Genomic DNA, 21483 nt, shown 5'->3' on the forward strand with positions numbered 1-21483 from the left:
GTCTAAAGAAAAAAGTAACAATGTAGTCAGTGATAGTTTAAATCAGTATGATTGGAGTGAAATGCTAATAAGGTTATCTTTTAAGCTGTTCTATATGTACTGTACTACCAGTATAATCAGATTCTTATAGGCAAATCGAGTGTCAATGAGCTGGACACTGCAACTTGTACAGTCGATCAGTCCTAATGAAATGGAGTACACGAGAGCGGAATATTCAGACCTGATTTTCGAATACGGACGAGCCAATGGGAATAGTAGACAAGCTCACAGATTGTATCGGGACAAGTACTTACGTAGGAGACATCCTGCCCGTACCATCTTTCCACGACTGTTCCAAAGGTTAAGGGAAGGAGGGCACGTGGTGCGAAATTACAATTCCAATTCCACACAACTATTTTTGCTTATAACTTTCGACTCAGTGATTTCCGGACCGATGTTCCTTACCTCAAATTGATACATGTGCCCTTCCCCATCATCCCTGAAAGTTTGTAACGCCACTTCGGAAACACCCTGTATAATTCTGCATTTCCTTGTTTATTTAGGCGAAACATATTAGTGAAAATATAAATATAAACTGTTTTTGAAATACGTTTGTTCATTTTTATACCGATTTTATTTTAGTCATTATAAATCAACGTATATTTACAAAAATAATAGTCTCGGTGAAAATCACGGTTTCACGGAACACAGTTTGAAATCCTTGGCATATCGCAATAACGTCAAGAATTGGCAACTCAGCTGAAGGATTGCGTGCCTGCAGTTCAGTGGTGAATGGGATGAGGGAAGGTCGTCATGTTTTGGAGCGAAGTATATAATAGGAATAAAATCCTTTTTCATGATCTTTTTGTTATACATGAGTAAACCAAGGCAGTCTACTTCGTCTGTCAGTGTTAAACTCATATTACTTTAAAATGTTTATTTCCGTAATTATAAAAATAATATTCGAAATTAATGCAACATACATGCAATTATCCCATGTAAATTCGGAATCTGTGTAACATTCATGTATTTGAGGAGTACAGTTTATAAATGAAGTCAAATGCCTCCATTTATGATATACGAAGGTTGCGGAATAAGTTATGGGAATTGTTTTATTTAATTTATTTACTTATTTATTTATTTATTTATTTATTTATTTATTTATTTATTTACGTTAAGCGATTGGTAATAAAATCTTGCTAATTGAACATTACATTACAGGTGTAATTTATTGGCTCATCTCGCAATAAATGTTAGAAGTGTCGACTGCTAGAAATGTAACACGATTTACGATTTGTTCTTAATAGAAGTACCATGATATGGGAGGGGTGATAGCAGGAGAAAAAATAATAAAGTACATAAGATTTGCTGATGATATAACGTTAGCAGTAGAGGAAATGATATTACGGGATATGCTACTGTAGCAAATAACAGCTGTGAGCAGTGTGGGATGAAGGTACAGTAAATGCAAACAAGACGAAGTAACACGAGTTGCTGCCAGGAAGTCAAAAGGAGGGTAGCAATGGTAAAGGAAGCTTTTAATAGAAAAAGAGGCATTTTATGGCGAACTCTGGAAAAAGAACTAAAGAAGAAATTAGTGAAGTGTTTGTGTGGAGTGTGATATTGTATGGGGCAAAAACATGGGCATTACGACCAAGTGAAGAAAAAGTACAATTGATTGACCCAATAGCAAGTAAAAGCAATACTTTTTTTTTCGTGAAGCAGTTCCAGCAGCTACCAGACTGCCATAGGCCTGTGTTTAAGATTTGCAGCCACTGGTGACAGCATGAAGCCTATTAAAGAATGATCTGAAGCTTTTAATTTTGTTTAAGACTGCTTTTCTAATTCCGAGATCATATTTTTCTGCTAAAAATTGATGGGCATTACTTCTTTTCTGATGGTCTTTATAATTCGAATCTCAGGCTCACCAAAGACAATGACAATTCTATAACCTGCATTTTATTTAGAGTTTATAGCAGCGGTCATCAGCACAGTGCACCCTGGGGTTAGCATCTCTTACCCGCTCATAAGAGATGCACTATTGTGCATCCGTGGCTGCTGGTGGGTTTGCTTTCTCCCTCTCCCTTCTGCATGACAGTGCATATTTCGATACACTTCTTACCTGTTACCCATTTCAGCGAGTGCTGACGACCACTGATCTAGAGCAATTTATAGGATAAATTATCTAGTCACTATCGTGATTTTAATTTCCTTTGTTATATTTATGTTAAAATTGTAGCTTATTAAGCACATTCAAATTCATTTCCTTGGGCATACTATTATGTCAGACTTATTGTATAATTTATATTTGTCTGTATTTGTTGGTTGATTTCGAAACTGTTGTTCATGTATCTTCTCTTGTCGACATACAGCGATCGTCAATTCTGCCTAAAGCGGGCATTACCTCATCTTCGACATTATGCAACCCTATCTCCCATTCAGTAGCGACTCTTAGTAGCAACTATACCTAGCTGCAATGTTGAATAGAAGTAATGTGTCTCAACTAGAGATGAACAAAACTAACTGCCGCTCTCGCTCGCTGTGTTCGTTGCATTTGTCATTCTCGTGCGCTTCGAGTCTCGCTCATCATTCTCGAAATAGCATTTGGTCGGCGTGGAAAGATTTCGTAACTTTCAATAACATACATCATTTAAATACATTTATTTATTTATGCATTTATTTATTTATTTATTTATTTATTTATTTATTTATTTATTCATTCATTCATTCATTTATTTATTTTGCTAATAATTGTAACACAAAATATAATATTGTAACTTTTTATATACTGAACAACAATGTAATCTTATTATCTCAACAATAGGATTTGCTCTCCACACAGTAACACAGTATTCGTTAGTGCACTCCACAAACGACAATGACAATTTACTTGGACTATTACGAACAACAATGAACTGTTAATCTTAACTAATATTTACAAAGCACTATTTACAACACAGAACTGTCAGTTCTCAGTCCACAGCTCGTTTGTCTTGGCTAGTCCTTCCAGCTCAGTCACTCGCGTTCACAGAATCTCAAACCCCAGACCTTCAGAGACGATCCGCTGAACTTCGAACTCAGGTCCCCAACTGCGGTCCACTGCACTCGAACTCCGGGCTTCAGGCTCCACAGTTACGGACACAACTCAAGTCGCGCTCTGGTCTCGAAGCTGGCTTCGCTGCTACACAAGACTAACTCGCTTACTGTCCAAATCTGCTCTGCTCTCGGAGGCTGGCTTCCTTTTTATTTGCTAGGCAACGCTTCACGGGCCTTCCCGACGTTTCCGTACTGGACAATTCGAGAATAACCTGTCACGCTGCTAATCTTCCCCTTCACCTCGCGCTGCCGTTGGCTTTCTCCCCCTCTCGTCGCGCCCCTCTAGTTTGCGTGGCTGCAGCTCCCTTCTCCACGTCACCCGAACCTTCCACGCGCACCCTGCCCTCTGCGGGACGCGTGATCGAGTCTTGACGGGCTGTCACAATATATACAGAAAAAAATTTAGCTCGCCCCTGAAAGAGTAGAACTCGTGCTCAGGGGCGGATTTCCGAATTGAAATTAAGAAGTATATAATACAATTTGTTTTAAGTCTACTACACAATAAGAATATATCAATTTAAATTTACAATTTTTCAATTTTTATAAAATTCATACCTACATAAGTTTTTAATTTAACATTAGAACTATAAGAATTGGCAAGATTAGGATATTTAAATATAAATTTGTTATATATTATATTATACATTATAAATGTTTAAATGAGAAAAAAGACAAAACAGAATAGTATCTTAGTTATCAAAATGTTCTGGTTCTATTATATGATATTGCTTAGGTTATACAAATAGAAAAAAAAAACATTCTCAAATAAATTTGCATTTCTAAGAAAAATAAAACATAACATTAATATCATTTTACTTGAGATTGCACATTTGATCTTAAACATATGAAAAGAAAATCCCTAGCATTTTAATAAGTGTCTAGTAATTAAATAAAGACGGTGGGCCGGATTATTATACACTGAAAGGTAGAGATGTTTCAAATAGGTTATTTGATTGTTTATAAATATATAACAGTTGTCGAAGTAGATAAAAGTTCAGGGGAGATTCAAGGCTGCTTGACTTCGGGACTCTGGGAGTGATCAATCTCGAGACTCGGAACACTCACGCAGTCTTCACGTCAAAGACGCGACGTAATACAACATTGTCATGCGGGTTTTCGGTTTTGCGGGCGCTGTTAGTCTCGCTTTCTCGATCGTTGTTCATCTCTAGTCTCAACGGTCGTCGTCTCCTTCGGGAGGAATTTTATTCAAAATTTCAAGACTTGAACGTATGGAGTCAGATTTCAAGATTTTCATAGCCTAGTGTTGGGGAAAAAGTGTTTCGGTTTCAAGAATGTACTAGTTCTAAAGAACAGTTTCGAAATATCTGACACAACGTAATAATGACCAAAATATATTGCCTCGGAACTATTTCCGTTTCCAAAAATTTTACACCATAATACAATTCGAATCACGACAGCTGTTACAGTCGGGCATAAGTGCCTGTAATTTATACAAACTATAAAACACAGCAAAGATTTGATCATTCCTTCTGCTAAATAAAGGATATTACTACTACATGACATTAGTCTCTATTGAAGGTTCATAATTTATTTGTAATAAACACTGAGGTTATTTAGGTTACATTTTGTACTGTTAGATTATCATATAGGCCTAGCAATTTTATAACAGAATACAATAAAATGTTTATAATTTTTTCATTGGATATAATAAAACAATGACTTTGGAATAATAATAAAAATAATAATAATAATAATAATAATAATAATAATAATAGACACAACCTTACAATTTAATTTCTTTTTCATTCTTGTTGCTATATTAATAGCAAATAATGTAACTGAAGCTGATTGGTCAATCAGACTCATTGCTTAATATTAAAACGTGCCCTGAAAATTCATTGTAAACCCTATTTCAGCTTGGTTGATAGACTTTCCTCTCTACTCACACTCCGTACCATCAATGAAGGGGTAAATGCTACTGTCCACATCACAAACATTCGACTAATTGACCTTCTACATAGTGACAAAGTTTATTTCTGAAAGTTTTTACCGGTACTCTATATTTCGAAAGTCCATACTAAGCGTTTATATTGAATTTTATTGCTGTTTATATTAACTGGCACATTAAAAAGTTATTGACAACAGAAGATAAATGTTTTCTTCACTGCTAGTTGCTAATCTACAGCATACACAATGGGACAATCTGCACTGTGTCACTCCCCCATCACTTCATAGTACAAAATAACATTACCAAATGTAATTAATTATTAGTTAAAAATATTATAAGAACTACACAAAAATATACTCTAACATGTAATTGTCAAACATCTATGACACTGTATTTTATATTCACTTATGTACTTTATTTAATATTTTATTTGAAGGGTTCAGAACCATAGTGGGCCAAGCGTCATTTACTAAAACCGTAGAAAATAAGGGTTAAAATGAAATTATTACCATAATTTAATGCAAACATATAGCAACTAAAATAAAGTATACACATTAAAACTAAATTATATATCAATCTTCATTAAACTATGGTATTCACTTAACTTTAACCCTTGCTTTCTCCGTTTTTAATAAATGGCGCTTGACCCACTATGGCTCTGAACCCTTCATTTGCTAGTGTTACAGCTTGGGGGGGGGGTGCAGGTGTAAGAGGTAACAGCTACCAGTCTGTCACTGACGGCCTCACAGTAAGTAGAAGGGGAAACAAATGCCTTCGCATCCTCTCAACTTGTATAACATGTCATTTAGTTAAACGTTTCGCGTTTTTTCCAGCATATTCACACGTGAAGGAACTGTTGTACATCCATAAAAGAGTCTGCCAGAAACTCTTACTGTTGTTTTGGAACAGAGTGTTCCGACCTACAGTTCTTTTTTCGGAACTGTTCCAAAAGTACTGTTATGTTATTTTTCCCTATCTCTATCATGGACTCATCTACTGCGGATGTAGGTGTGCTCCTGCCGAGCTTCAGCTAGAAATTACAGACTGATAGTATCATAGTGAACTGAAGGTGAAATATAAAAGCAAGAAAAATTTTGTATGATTTTTATTCACATTTTCCACCAGTCAGATTTCTTAGGCTTCATCAGCACGCTTTCGACAGACTATGCATGTTTGGATTCACGTGCATATGCGAATATTGTTTTCTATAATGAAAATAAGTAAATCTCATCACAATCTACAAAATTTTCTCAGTTCATGCACTTCCCAGATCATCGTGCGTAACTGCATAATACTGAACAATTAGTACACAATGAAAAGGCTCATAAATCCAGTAAAATTAGCATTACAGAAGATCAAGAAATATTTTCACTAATGGTCCATTAATGCAGTGATCGCCAAAAGCTGTGTCGCGACACATGCCCCTGCCTCCACTCAAGAGTAACCATGGCATCATACCCCCACCCTCTGTTTACAGCCATCACTTCGATGTAAGTAAAGACATTTATCAGTAGCTGATGTACAGATGTAATGTTACAAGTGTGTAGGATAATATGTTTCGATGTCTTTTCGAAAACAGATAAATAAGTAAAAATTTAATTTTAAGAAGCATGGAAGGAACAGTATTTCTTTTGGGCAGATGGCAAAGATATGAAATACTTAATTTGTTCTAAAATTTTAAATGAAGTATAAAAGAACAATGTAAGTTGTCATTATTCTTCTTGTTATGAAAACTACCACGCTCTTATCTGTAAATTGAATATTTCATTAATAAACGGTCAATAAAAAGTATCGGCTTCTGTGTCTTAATCGGGGTAAATCATTTCGACTTTTTTCGACGTATGTACTGTAATTTTAATATTTCATTAATAAACAAACAATAAAAAGTATTGGCTTCTATGTCTTATTCGGTATAAAATACTTTCACGTTTTTTTTCGGCGTATGTAGTGTAATTTTAATATTTCATTAATAAATAAACAATAAAAAGTATTGGCTTCTATGTCTTGATCGGAGTAAAATACTTCGACTTTTTTTTTTAAGTATGTAGTGTAATTTACAACATCGTGACCAGCCTGGTACGTTTTTTTAATTTCAAATATCTGCTGATGTAAAGTACATGTTTTTTATGGTAAATAAGAAAATAAATTTATTTCATTTTATTAATGATACAAAAATAATGAATAGGAGGATAAAAAATTAACATGGAAAAAAGTGTGTAAAGTTAATAAGTAGAAGAATATTATATTGCTTTTGTTTTTTGGTCACAGTCCGTCTCTGCACTGTTATTCACTGCATTACCTGAGGAGATACCCACTCCACCCCTCTCCCTTCGATAGTGGCGTGCGGGTTGCATTTCTATTACGTCACAATTTCGTGGTGTTTGGCAACCACTGCATTAATGCATTAACAAAATGGAAGGAAAAAGTAGAAATCTGAAACACAGCACCGTATTTAGTTTTATTCAGCTTTCATTTCATCCCTAACTCATCCATCATTTGGTTTCATACACGTAAATACCAGTATTAGGCATTCACATTACTTAGGGTGCTATTCATAGAGGGCGTCCTGCACGTATAAGACCCTAAAACGGCCTCTGGCTCAAAGCCAGAAATGTCAATATAAACTACTAATACTAGGCATTTCGCTAGCTCGCTCTACGAGCGTGCTAAACTAGCCCCGGCTATCGACTGGTTACTTGTACAGAATTCATATCATATATCGCTAACACTGGTTTATGAATACGAAAAACGTTAGTTCGCTGATCATCCACCGGAAGCCCGCGCTAAAAATGTCTATGGATACGGCCAAGTTTAATTTGATCAATATGAGAAACAATTTATATCACGAAAAAGGGGCCACCATTGCAAGCCTCCTCTGTGACAGCGGCAGCGAAACATGAGCGCAGCGGGCTTCAGAGCTGGCTGAGATGACGTCACAGGGCATCGAGTTGACGACCACTATAACAAGTTTACCTATGTCTATACTGTAACGTCCAGCGAAAATAAAATGACTTAAACAACAGACCATAAATATCAATAGACCTGTTTTCGCATAGTAACAAACAAGGCCAAGTACAAGTTTTTACATCTATAGTGACGAAGCTCTGAAAAAAATCTGCTTACCTCGTATCTTTTTACAGAGGAGATGTTTATCGGCTTTTCTATGAACATTTTTTGTGGCACAGACGCCACAAGAAGATGATGACCACTTATTTACACCCCAAACAGAATACAGGAAAAATAATATAACTTAGGATTTGTTTCAGAGTACCCTGTTAGTCAAGGATATTTCTTAGGCCTATACCATGAAAGTTGAAAATTTATATTTTGTCAAGCTTCAAAAGCATCTTAAGAGATTTAAATCACTTTGTTCTTTTTCTTGAACAGACTTTGTATAATAAATTCACTTTCATTACAACAGTTTTATAAACCGTTGCTACATCTCCCAAATCCGCTATGTATTTTTAAAAAGATTTTGCAGGAAAAAGAAAAAAGCACTGCCACTTTTAATTCCCTTGATATTCAAAGCCACTTTCCCTATATTTTAATCATTTGCGATGTAATTACTGAAATTATACCGAAAGCAGCTTTGAAAATCAAGGAACTTCAGAGTCACAATGCTTCTTTGTTTCTCCTGCAAAATCTTATTAAAAACACATAGCGGATTTTGGAGGCGTAGCAATGAAATACTATAATGCAGCCGTGGCGAAAATGTAATCGTGCGCCGAGCCACTGTGTATCCTGTAACGTGCATAGTACCTATGGAGGGAGGCGGACACCCGAAGGGTAAGTGAAGCAACTGTCTGACTAATTAACGGATTTTCATTTTCCTTACGTCAAGCACTTAAATATAATTTCATACAGTGTAAGGTTACAAACTAATGTTTAGTACGTGTAACGAAGAAAGAAATGAATAAGAAAACATAGGACACATTATTACAACCTAAAATTAACTGTCTTCAGAATGTCTCTGAGACAGAGTTTCAAAATCAGGAATATGTTACTGCCAGTCGTAGTTGATCACGAAGGTATTTGTCTGTCAGTCTTGATCTAAATTTGGTTTTTACTGTTTCCATTGTTGATAATAATTTTTCACAAACGTACGTTGTAGCGAACATGGCTTCAACAGAGGAAGCGAAAGAACGAAGGTTCGGATATTTATTTTTTGGCAAAGGTTTGAAAAGTTCAACATCTGTCAAGTCCTTACATCTAGCTTTCATTGTAACATTACATTGTAAATCTGTGAGTTTATATTGAAGACCTAACCACATTATTCGTACATATGCTGAAAAAGGATAATAATAATAATAATAATAATAATAATAATAATAATAATAATAATAATAATAATAATAATAATAATAATAATGTGCTCGCGAGTCACGTTTTCGCCACGGCTGCTATAATGAATCTGAGAACTTGTCCCGTTATATTTCTCTGTGTACTCTTCAACATTACACTTTTAAAGGAAGATAGACTATTTTAGTATGTGGTTGGTATGGCGCAAGCTTACCGATTTGAAAGTATGAAGCAGGGAAACAAGACGCACATTTCCTTAAAATACAAATTTATGCTTACTTGGTGGAAATCTAATACAGGCTGAATGGTGTTATAGCCGAAAACATTACTACAATACGTTCGATATAAAATTAATGTAATGATAATAGATAACTAGTAACTTTTTAGTCAGTTAACTTATCTAATTAAATTGAAAATACGTACAGTATGTAGGCTCACTGTAGTTCTAACTTACCGAACTAATGCACTGCAACAGACATCCCCATTCACTGACATTCGCTCGCCCGACTACAGCTGGGGACGGAGCGAATACAACTGTTGAGTAACTCGGCTCCAGCGTTTAATGTGCTTGGCAGCGGAGCACCGGAATTAAGGTTGGTTCACAATAAACCGGGAACGAAAACGACAACGAGAACGAGAACTGAAATATTGTTAAAAAATGTATTTAAATGTGAAAATTCACAATTAACTATTGTGAATGTGGACATTTAAATACATTTATTTTAACATTTCCGTTCTCGTTCTCGTTCTAGTTGTCGTTTCCGTTCCCGATTTATTGTGAATCAGCCTTTACTCGGTTAACCGTAGCTGTTACCGATCAGTTCAAACGTTCAAACAGAGTTCACGTGTTTCACTTAATTCTAGCTGGCAACGACGTAGGTACTATTGTATTTAAATGTTTTCTGCTATTGTTTTGTTAATATTAGAAGTTGTTTTCTCAAATTTGAACTGTTAATTATTTAATTAGATACGTAGTTTATAATAACTACTTTTTACTATGTTCTGCCACGTTATAATACGTAGGCCTAATTAGTTTTTATTCTATTTTTTTGTTTTTTCGTTAATAAAAAGAGGTAACAATGCCACGAAAATCCTCCACTGCATGACAGTATTTTGATTGTAGTCCTGGAAAAAAGTCTGCCAAGTATAACATTTGCAGTCGAGTATATTGTGCAGGCGGAGGCACTCCAAAATTTATGGAACCACGTAAAAAGAGCACATAAGGATAACATTCAGAATTTAAATATGCAGGACGACAACAATAACGTTGCTTTAGGCAGCGCTTCATGGAGCCAGTTTCATTCGATCTTCCTTTTTATTTAGCTTCATGCAGCGTTTAACGTTTATCTCACATGTTAATTCGTGGTTGGATTAGATGGTTTATTAGCCGTTAGTATTAACAATTATTTTGTAAATTTTATTTCGTCTGTCATATATGACGACACTGAAGGTTAAATACGCAGTTCATATAAAATAACTCCGAAAATAGCTGTAATCACGCACATAAAATTTGCAATGAAGCGAAGTACTTTTTTTCTCGTCAATTGGCAAAGCGAAAGCTCTTTACTACAACGCCTTTAAAATATGCTTGGTTTCACATTCAAAGTACGTTCTAAAATCGACTCAATCTATCAAAATTGTAAATCTACCGCCACAAATTTGTACTCTACACTGTACTCGAATCAACCGAGTAATGACGTCACAGTATCTGCTCCGAACCGAACCGCTCCGTCCCGTCCCCAGCCCTACGCCGGAGTGCCGGACTAATAACAAATCTGCCGTGAAAATATTTCAAATTCCACGCAATGTTGCCAACCGTAGCATAATGTACGCTTAGCAGAATTCTTATCTCGTAGCATTTAGCATAACGTTCATAGCACAGTACCGTCCACTGCTGTGTAGTAACGGTTACTAGGTGTGTCTGACCGTGAAACGAGCGGGTCCAGGTTCAAATCCTGGTCCGGAAAAGTTACCGGGTTCAGATTTTTTCCCCCTCAACAAATTGAAGCAGAATTGCCGAATAACTTCGACGTAGGACCCAGGGTTGCCAGACGTCCTGGATTTCTCAGGAATTTTCTGGATTTTAATGGTGTGCCCTGTGTCCTGAATTGAGATATATTTGTCCCGGAAGGTCAAAAAAGATTGAAAAAAAATACAATTTTTTGCAAATTTCAATAAAATTATTTTTGAACTACTTTATTCATTTCTTCAAGATCCTATCCAAATTACGTTGAACGTCGTTGTCAATGACGCCTGGCATCTCCTATCGGGATGTATTGATCACTCTCTATGAAAGTTTATTTTTTATTGATAGGATTTAAACGCTGTGTCACCGGCGTGGCTCAGTCGGTTAAGGCGCTTGCCTGCCGGTCTGAAGTTGCGCTCGGGCGAGGGTTCGATCCCCTCTTGGGCTGATTACCTGGTTGGGTTTTCCGAGGTTTTCTCCAACCGTAAGGTAAATTCCAGGTAATCTACGGCGAACCCCCAGCCTTATCTCGCCAAATACTATCTCGCTATCACCAATCTCATCGACGATAAATAACCTCACAGTTGATACAGCGTCGTTAAATAACACACTAAAAAACGCTGTGTCATGCAATTTTTCTGTATAAATCAGGCTGTAATATGGCATTATTTTTCAAGACTTTATCAATAAGTCAAGGAAATTTCATAATATAGCAAAAATGTAACAAAATTATATTTACTTGAAATACATAAAATGAATAAAATCAGTTCCATTACAAATTGAATTAATTTAAATGTGCAGTTACTTTAGGGCACGCAGTATCATTACCTGTCCTGGATTCCTGACGAGAAAGTTGGCAAGCGTGGTTGACCTCGGATTCATTTCGCAATCATAATTACATTAACCTACTTTCCGTTTCTTTCTCATATTTCGGCTTTCGGGCTTCCGTCCGATGTAGAATCGGTTGCTAGGCCCCGCCTAACTTGGACCCAGTGGTAAGGCTATGTGATTGTCAGTTGCTAGTAGTATTGCTCTCTTTTGGCCTCGTGGACCGGGGTTTAGACACCGCAAAGACACCTAAGTGGGAAGGTAAAAGGAATTCTGCAGGAAGTAGGGGAACTCAGGGGAGACCTCAGGGATATCAGGACCTTAGGATATGCGCATCATTTCACTCTAGGTTATGGAATGGACCCACCCAAGTGACCTGTGTGCGAGGACAATCCCTAGAAGTGTTACTTACAAATGGCTTTTAAGGAACCCGGAGGTTCATTGCCGCCCTCACATAAGCCCGCCATTGGTCCCTATCCTGTACAAGATTAATCAGGTCTCTATCATCATGTTCCACCTCCCTCAAATCCATTTTAATATTATCCTCCCATCTACGTCTCGGCCTCCCCAAAGGTCTTCTTCCCTCTGGTCTCCCAACTAACACTCTATATGCATTTCTGGATTCCCCCATACGTGCTACATGCCCTCCCTATCTCAAACGTCTGGATTTAATGTTCCTAAGTATGTCAGGTGAATAATAGAATGCGTGCAGTTCTGCGTTGTGTAACTTTCTCCATTCTCCTGTAACTTCACCCCTCTTAGACCCAAATATTTTCCTAAGAACCTTATCCTCAAAGACCCTTAATCTCTGTTCCTCTCCGAAGCGAGAGTCCAAGTTTCACAATCATACAGAACAGACGGTAATATAACTGTTTTATAAATTCTAACTTTCAGATTTTTTGACAGCAGACTAGATGACAAAAGCTTCTCAACCGAATAATAACAGGCATTTCCCATATTGATTCTACGTTTAATTTCGTCCCGAGTGTCATTTATATTTGTTACTGTTGCTCCAAGATATTTGAATTTTTCCACCTCTTCGAAAGATAAGTCTCCAATTTTTATGTTTCCATGTCGTACAATATTCCGGTCACGAACATAATCATATACTTTGTCTTTTCGGGATTTACTTTCAAACCTATCTCTTTACTTGCTTCAAGTAAAATTTCCTGTTTTCCCTAAACGTTTGTGGATTTTCTCCTAACATATTCACGTCATCCGCATAGACAGGAAGCTGATGTAACTCGTACAATTCCAAACTCACTCTGTTATCCTGAACTTTCCTAATGGCATATTCTATAGCCAAGTTAAAAAGTAAAGGTGATAGTGCATCTCCTTGCTTTAGCTCGCAGTGAATTGGAAAAGCATCAGATAGAAAGTTGCCTAAACTGAATCTGCTGTAAGTTTCACTGCGACACATTTTAATTAATGGAACTAGTTTCTTGGGATTACCAAATTCAATAAGAACTATATAAAACTTCTCTCTTAACCGAGTCATATGCCTTTTTGAAATCTATGAATAGTCCCTAGAAGTGTATTAATAACTGTTTAATAGGATTTATACCTAAAATAACTAGCCGTATATGATAATTTTTATCAACGATGAAAGAGTAATGGAACGGAGAAAAATTCTCTCCGACGCCGGGATTTGAACCCGGGTTTTCAGCTCTACGTGCTGATGCTTTATCCACTAAGCCACACCGGATACCCATCCCGGCGTCGGACAGAATTGTCTCAGATTAAGTTGCAACTCTTGGGTTCCCTGTAGTGGCCGCACTACGTCATCGATGTCTATGAACGTAGGACTGAAGTCCACACATGTGCTGAGGTGCACTCGTTATGAGTGACTAGTTGGCCGGGATCCGAGTGCACCTCAGCACATGTGTGGACTTCAGTCCTACGTTCATAGACATCTATGACGTAGTGCAGAGGGCGGCCACTAGAGGGAACCCAAGAGTTGCAACTTAATCTGAGACGATTCTGTCCGACGCCGGGGTGAGTATCCGGTGTGGCTTAGTGGATAAAGCATCGGCACGTAGAGCTGAAAATCCGGGTTCAAATCCAGGCGCCGGAGAGAATTTTTCTCCGTTCCATTACTCTTTCATCGTGTGATGACGCAGAATATCTGCATGGAAATATCATATGTACTTCGATACATTAAAATAATATATCGTGATATTTAGTTCTGATAATAATATTTATGTCATAGCTCCCGGTAGTCCTACACATTTCCCATATAGAAACTCAAAGAGCAATGGCGTAGCCTGAGTGTTTTTATTAGGGGGAAGCTATCAAGTTATGACTAATTTATGATTATTCACAAAATTAACACAATAATTTACTTACTTAAATACTTACAAATGGCTTTTAAGGAATCTGAAGGTTCATTGATGCCCTCACCTAAGCTCACCATTGGTCCCTATCCTGTCTCTATCATCATATCCCACCTCCCTCAAATGCATTTTTATATTATCCTCCCATCTACGTCTCGGCATCCCCAAAGGTCTTTTTCCCTCCGGCCTCCCAACTAGCACTCTATATACATTTCTTGATTCGCTCATACGTGCTACATGTCCTGCCCATCTCAAACGTCTGAATTTAATGTTCTTAATTATGTCAGGTGAAGAATACAATGCATGTAGTTCTCCGTTGCGTACCTTTCTCCATTCTCCTGTAACTTCTTCTCTCTTAGCCCCAAATATTTTCCTAAGAATCTTGTTCTCAAACACCCTTAATCTCTGTTCCTCTCTCAAAGTGAGAGTCCAAGTTTCACAATCATACAGAACAACCGGTAATATAACTGTTTTATAAATTCCAACTTCCAGATGTTTTAACAGCAAACTAGATGACAAAAGCTTCTCAACCAAATAATAACAGGCATTTCCCATATTTATTCTGCGTTTAATTTCCTCCCGAGTGGCATTTATATTTGTTGCTGTTGCTCCAAGATATTTGAATTTTTCCACCTCTTAGAAGGATAAATTTCCAATTTTTATGTTCCCATTTCGTACAATATTCTGGTCACGAGACATAATCACATACTTGTCTTTTCGGGATTTAATTCCAAACCTATCTCTTTACTTGCTTCAAGTAAAATTTCTGTGTTTTCCCTAAACGTTTGTGGATTTTCTCCTAACATATTCACGTCATCCGCCTAGACAAGAAGCTGATGTAACCCGTTCAATTCCAAACCCACTCTGTTATCCTGAACTTTCCTAAGGGCATTTACACTGAATGATTATTAATGTACAAGCTTACCTTACTTCTTGTAGACTGGGTCAATTCTCCGGTTCTTGGTGGCGAGAATATCGACAACGTCGTCCTCGAATGTTTAATTTAGACAACAGTTTCTGCATAAGTGACTACTCAATGTTTAACGGTGCAAGAGATGAAAGCCTATCTTGTCCCTGGGAGTTTCGAAGATAATTTAAAATTCTCTTGAATTCCGAGAATGAGCGTCCTCATTTTAAGCATCTGTGATAAAATTTAAGCATCTGTGATAAAGTCTGGTAAGTCACAGTGTTTTGTTCAGTTTTATGACCTAGTCAACATGATTTTACATACTTATTTGTGTCAAGTTATAAGTCCACGAAACAAGTTTAATAAATTGTTAAAAGACATGAAAGGGGAAAATGAGTAAAGTTTCTACGTAAAAGTTAAAGGAGATTCGAAATATGTCAATTTTAATATAGGGTGCCATTAAAAATTACTGTCACACCTTGTATGTCTGAATAACTGTTGCAGGGTTTATCTCCAACAGTTTTTGTATAAAACATTTTTTTTATGAAATTAAAATATAAAGATTTATTAAGTATATTCCATACTTATTGTTCACTCTGTACATAATTAAGCATTTATTACAAGGAGCACATTAATATGTTTGGTCATATTTTGTTACTTTGAGGTCATATTTCGCTCTTTTAAGGTCATATTTTCTTCCATATTTCTCGCTTTTTGTTGTTTATTGTTAGAAAAATAACATGTACAAAAATACAGTCTTAATTCTTCCCCGAAGGAGTAAAAACTCGCTCTCAGGGACTTATCTAAACACATACTTAACACAAACAAAGATAATTATTTGACACAAAGTCGATCAAGGAAAAAATATATATATACGAATAAATTAACTTTAAAAAATACAATTTCAATTTTAACAATTTAACTCATACAAATACATATAGTATTAAATCAATATATATTCTTAAAGAATTAAATTCTTAACGCTATTTTTTAAATTTCTGATAATAAAATTTTCCAAATTTGGGTAAACAGCTGACATAAAATTAAAATGATACAATAATTGCATCTAGTTGTGCCATGAGAGTAGTATATCACTTTTTTTTGGTTACTTTGCTATTTAACCGCGCTGTATCAACTATTGGATTATTTAGCGTCGATGGAATTGCCTGTAGCGAGATGATATTTGGCGAGATAGGACCGAGGATTCGTCATAGATTACCCCACATTCACTTTATGGTTGGTTAAAACCTCGAAAAAAAAAAAACATGCAGATAATCAGCCCAAGCTGGAATCGAACCCACGCCTGAGCGCAACTCTGGATCAAAAGGAAAACGCGCTATCGCCTGAGCTATGACGGTAGCTTCTATCCTATCTTTAAAATATTGATATTTTGAGCACATCATTGAGACATGTTTATTATTTTACATAATATAACAATTTTACGCACATTGTAAACTTAAAATCTAACATTTACATACGTACAGTTTTATCTCCTAGGAATGTATCTCTTTTATTTATGTGTACATTATCAAAACCTTTCGATGTGTGTAGTACAGGGCCGGGCATGAGAGCGGCTCCATATATCTGGCCAGAGCTGCTCTCGCTCCGCAAGGCACTTCAATTCCAAGCCAGAGCAGAACGCTCACCCAGGGCAGACTCGCATTATAGCTACCTTCCCTGCATTAATGTAACAAGAGCCACGGTTGTTCTAGTCATTTAGTCTGTCAGACCATAGTAGTTTATAAGGATATTACATCAATCTATTGTACATTACAGAATTTATAACACTTTTATTAATTTAATGGAATAAACTTCGCTCTATGCACACACACACACACACACACACACACACACACAAATCATTAGGCTTATTTACATAACCCATACGCACATACTGCAATCTCCTCACCACGGTTCTACGAGACAGGCGAATGGTTTCCATTTCCCCTACTTGCTGTGGATAAGAGTTCACCTGCCAATATAATTGAACATCGCTTGCTGAATTTATCTTCGTTGAATGTTTTCAATCCCCTTGCAATTTCGTGGCAAATTTTGTAGCTAATTCCCATAGCCGATTCACTAAGTGCATTATTATCATCCTGTTAATACATAATATAATATAATATAATATAATATAATATAATATAATATAATATAATATAATATAATATGATATACTATAATATAATATAATATATAATATAATATAATATAATATGACATGATATATGATATGATATGATATGATATGATATGATATGATATGATATGATATGATATGATATGATATGATATGATATGATATGATATATCAAACTGTAACATACTACAGAGTGTTTCAAAAATACGGGGCATAATTTCAGGTATGTATTTCCCACATGTAGACAATCAAAATAGTTCATTACAACATGTATCCGGAAATGCTTCATTTTCGAGTTATGGCCTTCACAACATTCAAATTCACCGGAACGTTTTTCTTTCCGCAGGTCGTTGTCATTACAGAAGATGTTCAAAATGTCCACCTCCTGCTTGAATACAGACCTCACATCGATGTCTCATTGACCTGCGAACACGATCCCAAACTCTAGGAGTATTGCGTATGTCCTCAGAACATGCCACAATTGGATTCCGAAGGGATTCCAAATTAGGCACCGGAGACGAATAAACCAATGATTTTAAATGGCCCCACAAGTAGAAATCGAGAGGGTTCAGATCAGGTGAGCGTGGAGGCCAAGCAATTGGGCCACCTCTATCTATCCATCGATCAGGAAACCTTCGATCCAAGTACCGGCGAGCCGTACGACTGAAGTGTACAGGAGCGCCATCATGCAAGAAGTGAATGTGTTGACGATTGATCAGTGGAGTGTCTTCTAAAACATGAGGTAAGGTGTTTTCCAGTAAGTTTGTGTACACCTGCCCCATAAGTCTGTTTACAAGTACATGGGGTCCAACTAATCGATCACCAATGATACCGGTCCACATGTTGAGGGAGAACCGCACCTGGTGATGAGATGGAACAGTTGCACGTGGGTTTTCATACTCCCATACATGCTGATTGTGGAAATTTGTTATGCCATCTCGTGTGAACTGTGCTTCATCTGTAAATAATACTAAGGCAGGAAAGTTCGGATTTACACCACACTGCTTCAAGAACCACTGACAGAACCTAACTCGTGCAGGGTAATCTGCTGGTGACAGGGCCTGTACACGTTGCAAATGATAAGGATACAATTGATACTCTTTCAACAGTCTCCAGACAGTCGTATGAGGAACATTGACTTGCAACGCTACCCTTCGTGTGCTGATAGGAGGAGTCATGTTCACAGCCTCCAGAATCTCCTCCTGTACTTCTGGAGTTGTAGATCTTGGTTGTCCCCTTCCCAAACCAGGAGAGTTAAATTTTCCATACTCGCACAGACGGTAATGGAGACGTACAAATGTCTTCCGATCTGGACATTGTCGCTGTGGGTACCTCTCCTGGTACAAACGACGAGCCAGCGCAGCATTGCCGTCCGCCTTACCGTACATGAAGTGTATCTCTGCCAGCTCTTGATTTGAATACATGTCGCACAGTCTAACGCCTACACAACACTGAATGTAACCTTCGCCTCTGAATGAACTGTCAGAGTGCCCTCTTAATGTCTCCTTTGACGGCAACGACCTGCGGAAAGAAAAACGTACCGGTGAATTTCAATGTAGTGAAGGCCATAACTCGGAAATGAAGCATTTCCGGACACATGTTGTAATGAACGATTTTGATTGTCTACATGTGGGAAATACATACCTGAAATTATGCCCCGTATTTTTTAAACATCCTGTATACTGTGATACAACATAATACTTGTATAATTTAAAATTATATATTACTAAATGTATAATAGCTTATAATGCAATATAAATATCAAATAGATACTCTGGTATAAAGTACCTGAGAAATATTTTCTTTAACTTGTTGTATTAATTTATGGCGTTCATTGCCAACATATTTATCATATTCAGTAGCATGTTGTAAAGAATAATGCCGTTGGATATTGCACTTCTTAATCAGTTAGGTTATATTAACAAAATACTGCATTACTAATGTCATTTCGGAATATTCTGTGATACAGTACTTATCATCATCATTATCATGTTCATCAGCCGCTTTAATGTATGAGCGGAAGCTCCGTCTTCAAAGTTCGCCATCATACTGCAGAGTCACCACTGTACCGACACTGAATGACGTACAGTATGCATACGTCACCACGCTCGCAAGAACCGCTCTTTAAAGCACACAGCGCTCATTTCTCAGAATCACGTAATGTGCCCAGCCAGAATGTTCTGTTTATTTATGAGTTTCGTTACCTCAATTCCAAAACCTTGTAGCTTTCTCGGCTGTGGATTTTCACTTTCCGAGCGTTTTAAAAGTGTTACTACATTTTCATGGAGTATTAAGATCGATCTCAATACACTTACCGTATTGAAATCTTCATGAAAGCGGGGACTCAATTCGATCTGAATCTCAAGGTCGAAACACCTAAAAAGTGGGATCGGATCGTATTCAGTTCGAATTGAGTTCCATGAAAATGAGTACCGTATTCAATTCGATCTGAGTCTCAAGGTCGATACTCCTAAAAAGTGGAATCGGATCGTATTCAGTTCGAATTGAGTTCCATGAAAACGGGTATCGTATTCATTTCGATCTCAATACGCTAAGCGCGTGATCGATCGTCATTTGTTTGATGTGTCAGCTGTTTTAACTACAGTGAGGGAAATATGTATATTGTAAAAGAGTGTTGTAAAGCATAATATTTCGTGTTTTCCTAAAAGTCAATATTACCATTATTCATTAACAGCCAGGATATTAAGTTTTCATGCGCCACATTTACAAAACTCAACATTGTTTATAGCTAATATCTACAGAGTGACCAACACGCTAATATGTCGATGACATGTTAACCAACATAACTACTTTCGAAACTTCAGCTTCCGTACTCAGATCGTTTTCAATGCGTATCGAAAATAGCATGAAAACGGGGATTGTATTCAGTACGGATCGTATTCAGATCGAATTGAATACTCCATGAAAACGTAGTAAATATATACACATCTATTTACTGGCAAAGCAGTAAAGCTTAATTTAGAATACTAGCGCTAATATTGAGCTATTACGAAACTACTTATCAGTCATTCCAGTTGTCACAGATGTTACATTTTCACCAATTTCAAATTCCATATACTGAAAATGAAATAACTTGTCATCTTTTGTTGTTAGAATCAATTTTGAAGATCGGCATCATTTTACAGAAAAAAGTTGTTGAATAAAATGTATTATTAATGCAGAAGATAAAGAAAAAGTTGTATCTCGGACGTTACAAGATTTGTAAACTCACTTCACACCTTGTTAAAAAAAAAGTGTAAAACTCAGGTATCTAGTTCAAGCAAAAAGAGATTCATTCCCATAGTGTCCATGTGAAAGCAATGCAAATCTCATGGCAACCAATTAGTTCACAAAAACAAAATCGGTAAATAATTTATAGCCGTTCTCCCATGTCGAGATGTTACACATATTTTGTCACGGATGTTACAGATGAGTTAATATAGCCAGAACTTGGAGAGTCGTTAAAATTATATTTATTTTAGTAGGTTATTTTACGACGCTTTATCAACATCTTAGGCAATTTAGCGTCTGAATGAAATTAAGGTGATAATGCCGGTGAAATGAGTCCGGGGTCCAACACCGAAAGATGTCCAGCATTTGCTCATATTGGGTTGAGGGATAACCTCGGAAAAAACCTCAATCAGGTAACTTGCCCCGACCGGGAATCGAACCCGGGCCACCTGGTTTCGCGGCTAGAGCGCTTAAAATTGTATTTGTGTAAGTTATACATAGGGTGAGTAAAAAGTACAGAACAATGCTTGTAACTTTCTTATTTCTAATTTTATGAAGAAACTATTTATACAAAAGTTGTAGGCTATCAAAGAAGGAATAGTTCAAATACTATCCTTACTTATAACTTGTAAGGAACCCGGAGGTCCATTGCCGTCCTCTCATAAGCCCGCAATCGGTCCCTATACTGAGCAAGATTAATCCAGTCTCTACCATCATATCCCACCTCCCTCAAATCCATTTTAATATTATCCTCCCATCTACGTCTCGGCCTTCCCAAAGGTCTTATTCCCTCCG

The 21483-nt window shown here is 36.8% G+C and overlaps 1 protein-coding gene across 4 annotated transcripts in view; it reads right to left on the bottom strand.

Moving 5' to 3' along the window:
• Positions 1-9891, bottom strand: part of LOC138716451 (androgen-dependent TFPI-regulating protein-like) — a 37082-nt gene extending 27191 nt beyond the window's left edge. The window contains exon 1 of one of the 4 annotated variants that reach the window (XM_069849555.1): positions 9738-9891. In XM_069849555.1, the coding sequence (XP_069705656.1) occupies positions 9738-9778 (41 nt within the window). In that variant the 5' untranslated portion in view covers positions 9779-9891. Of the gene's footprint in view, positions 1-9706 lie in introns of all 4 variants that reach the window. The other 3 variants (XM_069849554.1, XM_069849556.1, XM_069849557.1) reach the window with 3 other exon arrangements.
• Between the last annotated feature and the right edge of the window lie 11592 nt (positions 9892-21483).

Source organism: Periplaneta americana, chromosome 16 (genome assembly GCF_040183065.1).
Source record: "Periplaneta americana isolate PAMFEO1 chromosome 16, P.americana_PAMFEO1_priV1, whole genome shotgun sequence".
Classification (NCBI taxonomy): Eukaryota; Metazoa; Arthropoda; class Insecta; order Blattodea; family Blattidae; genus Periplaneta; species Periplaneta americana.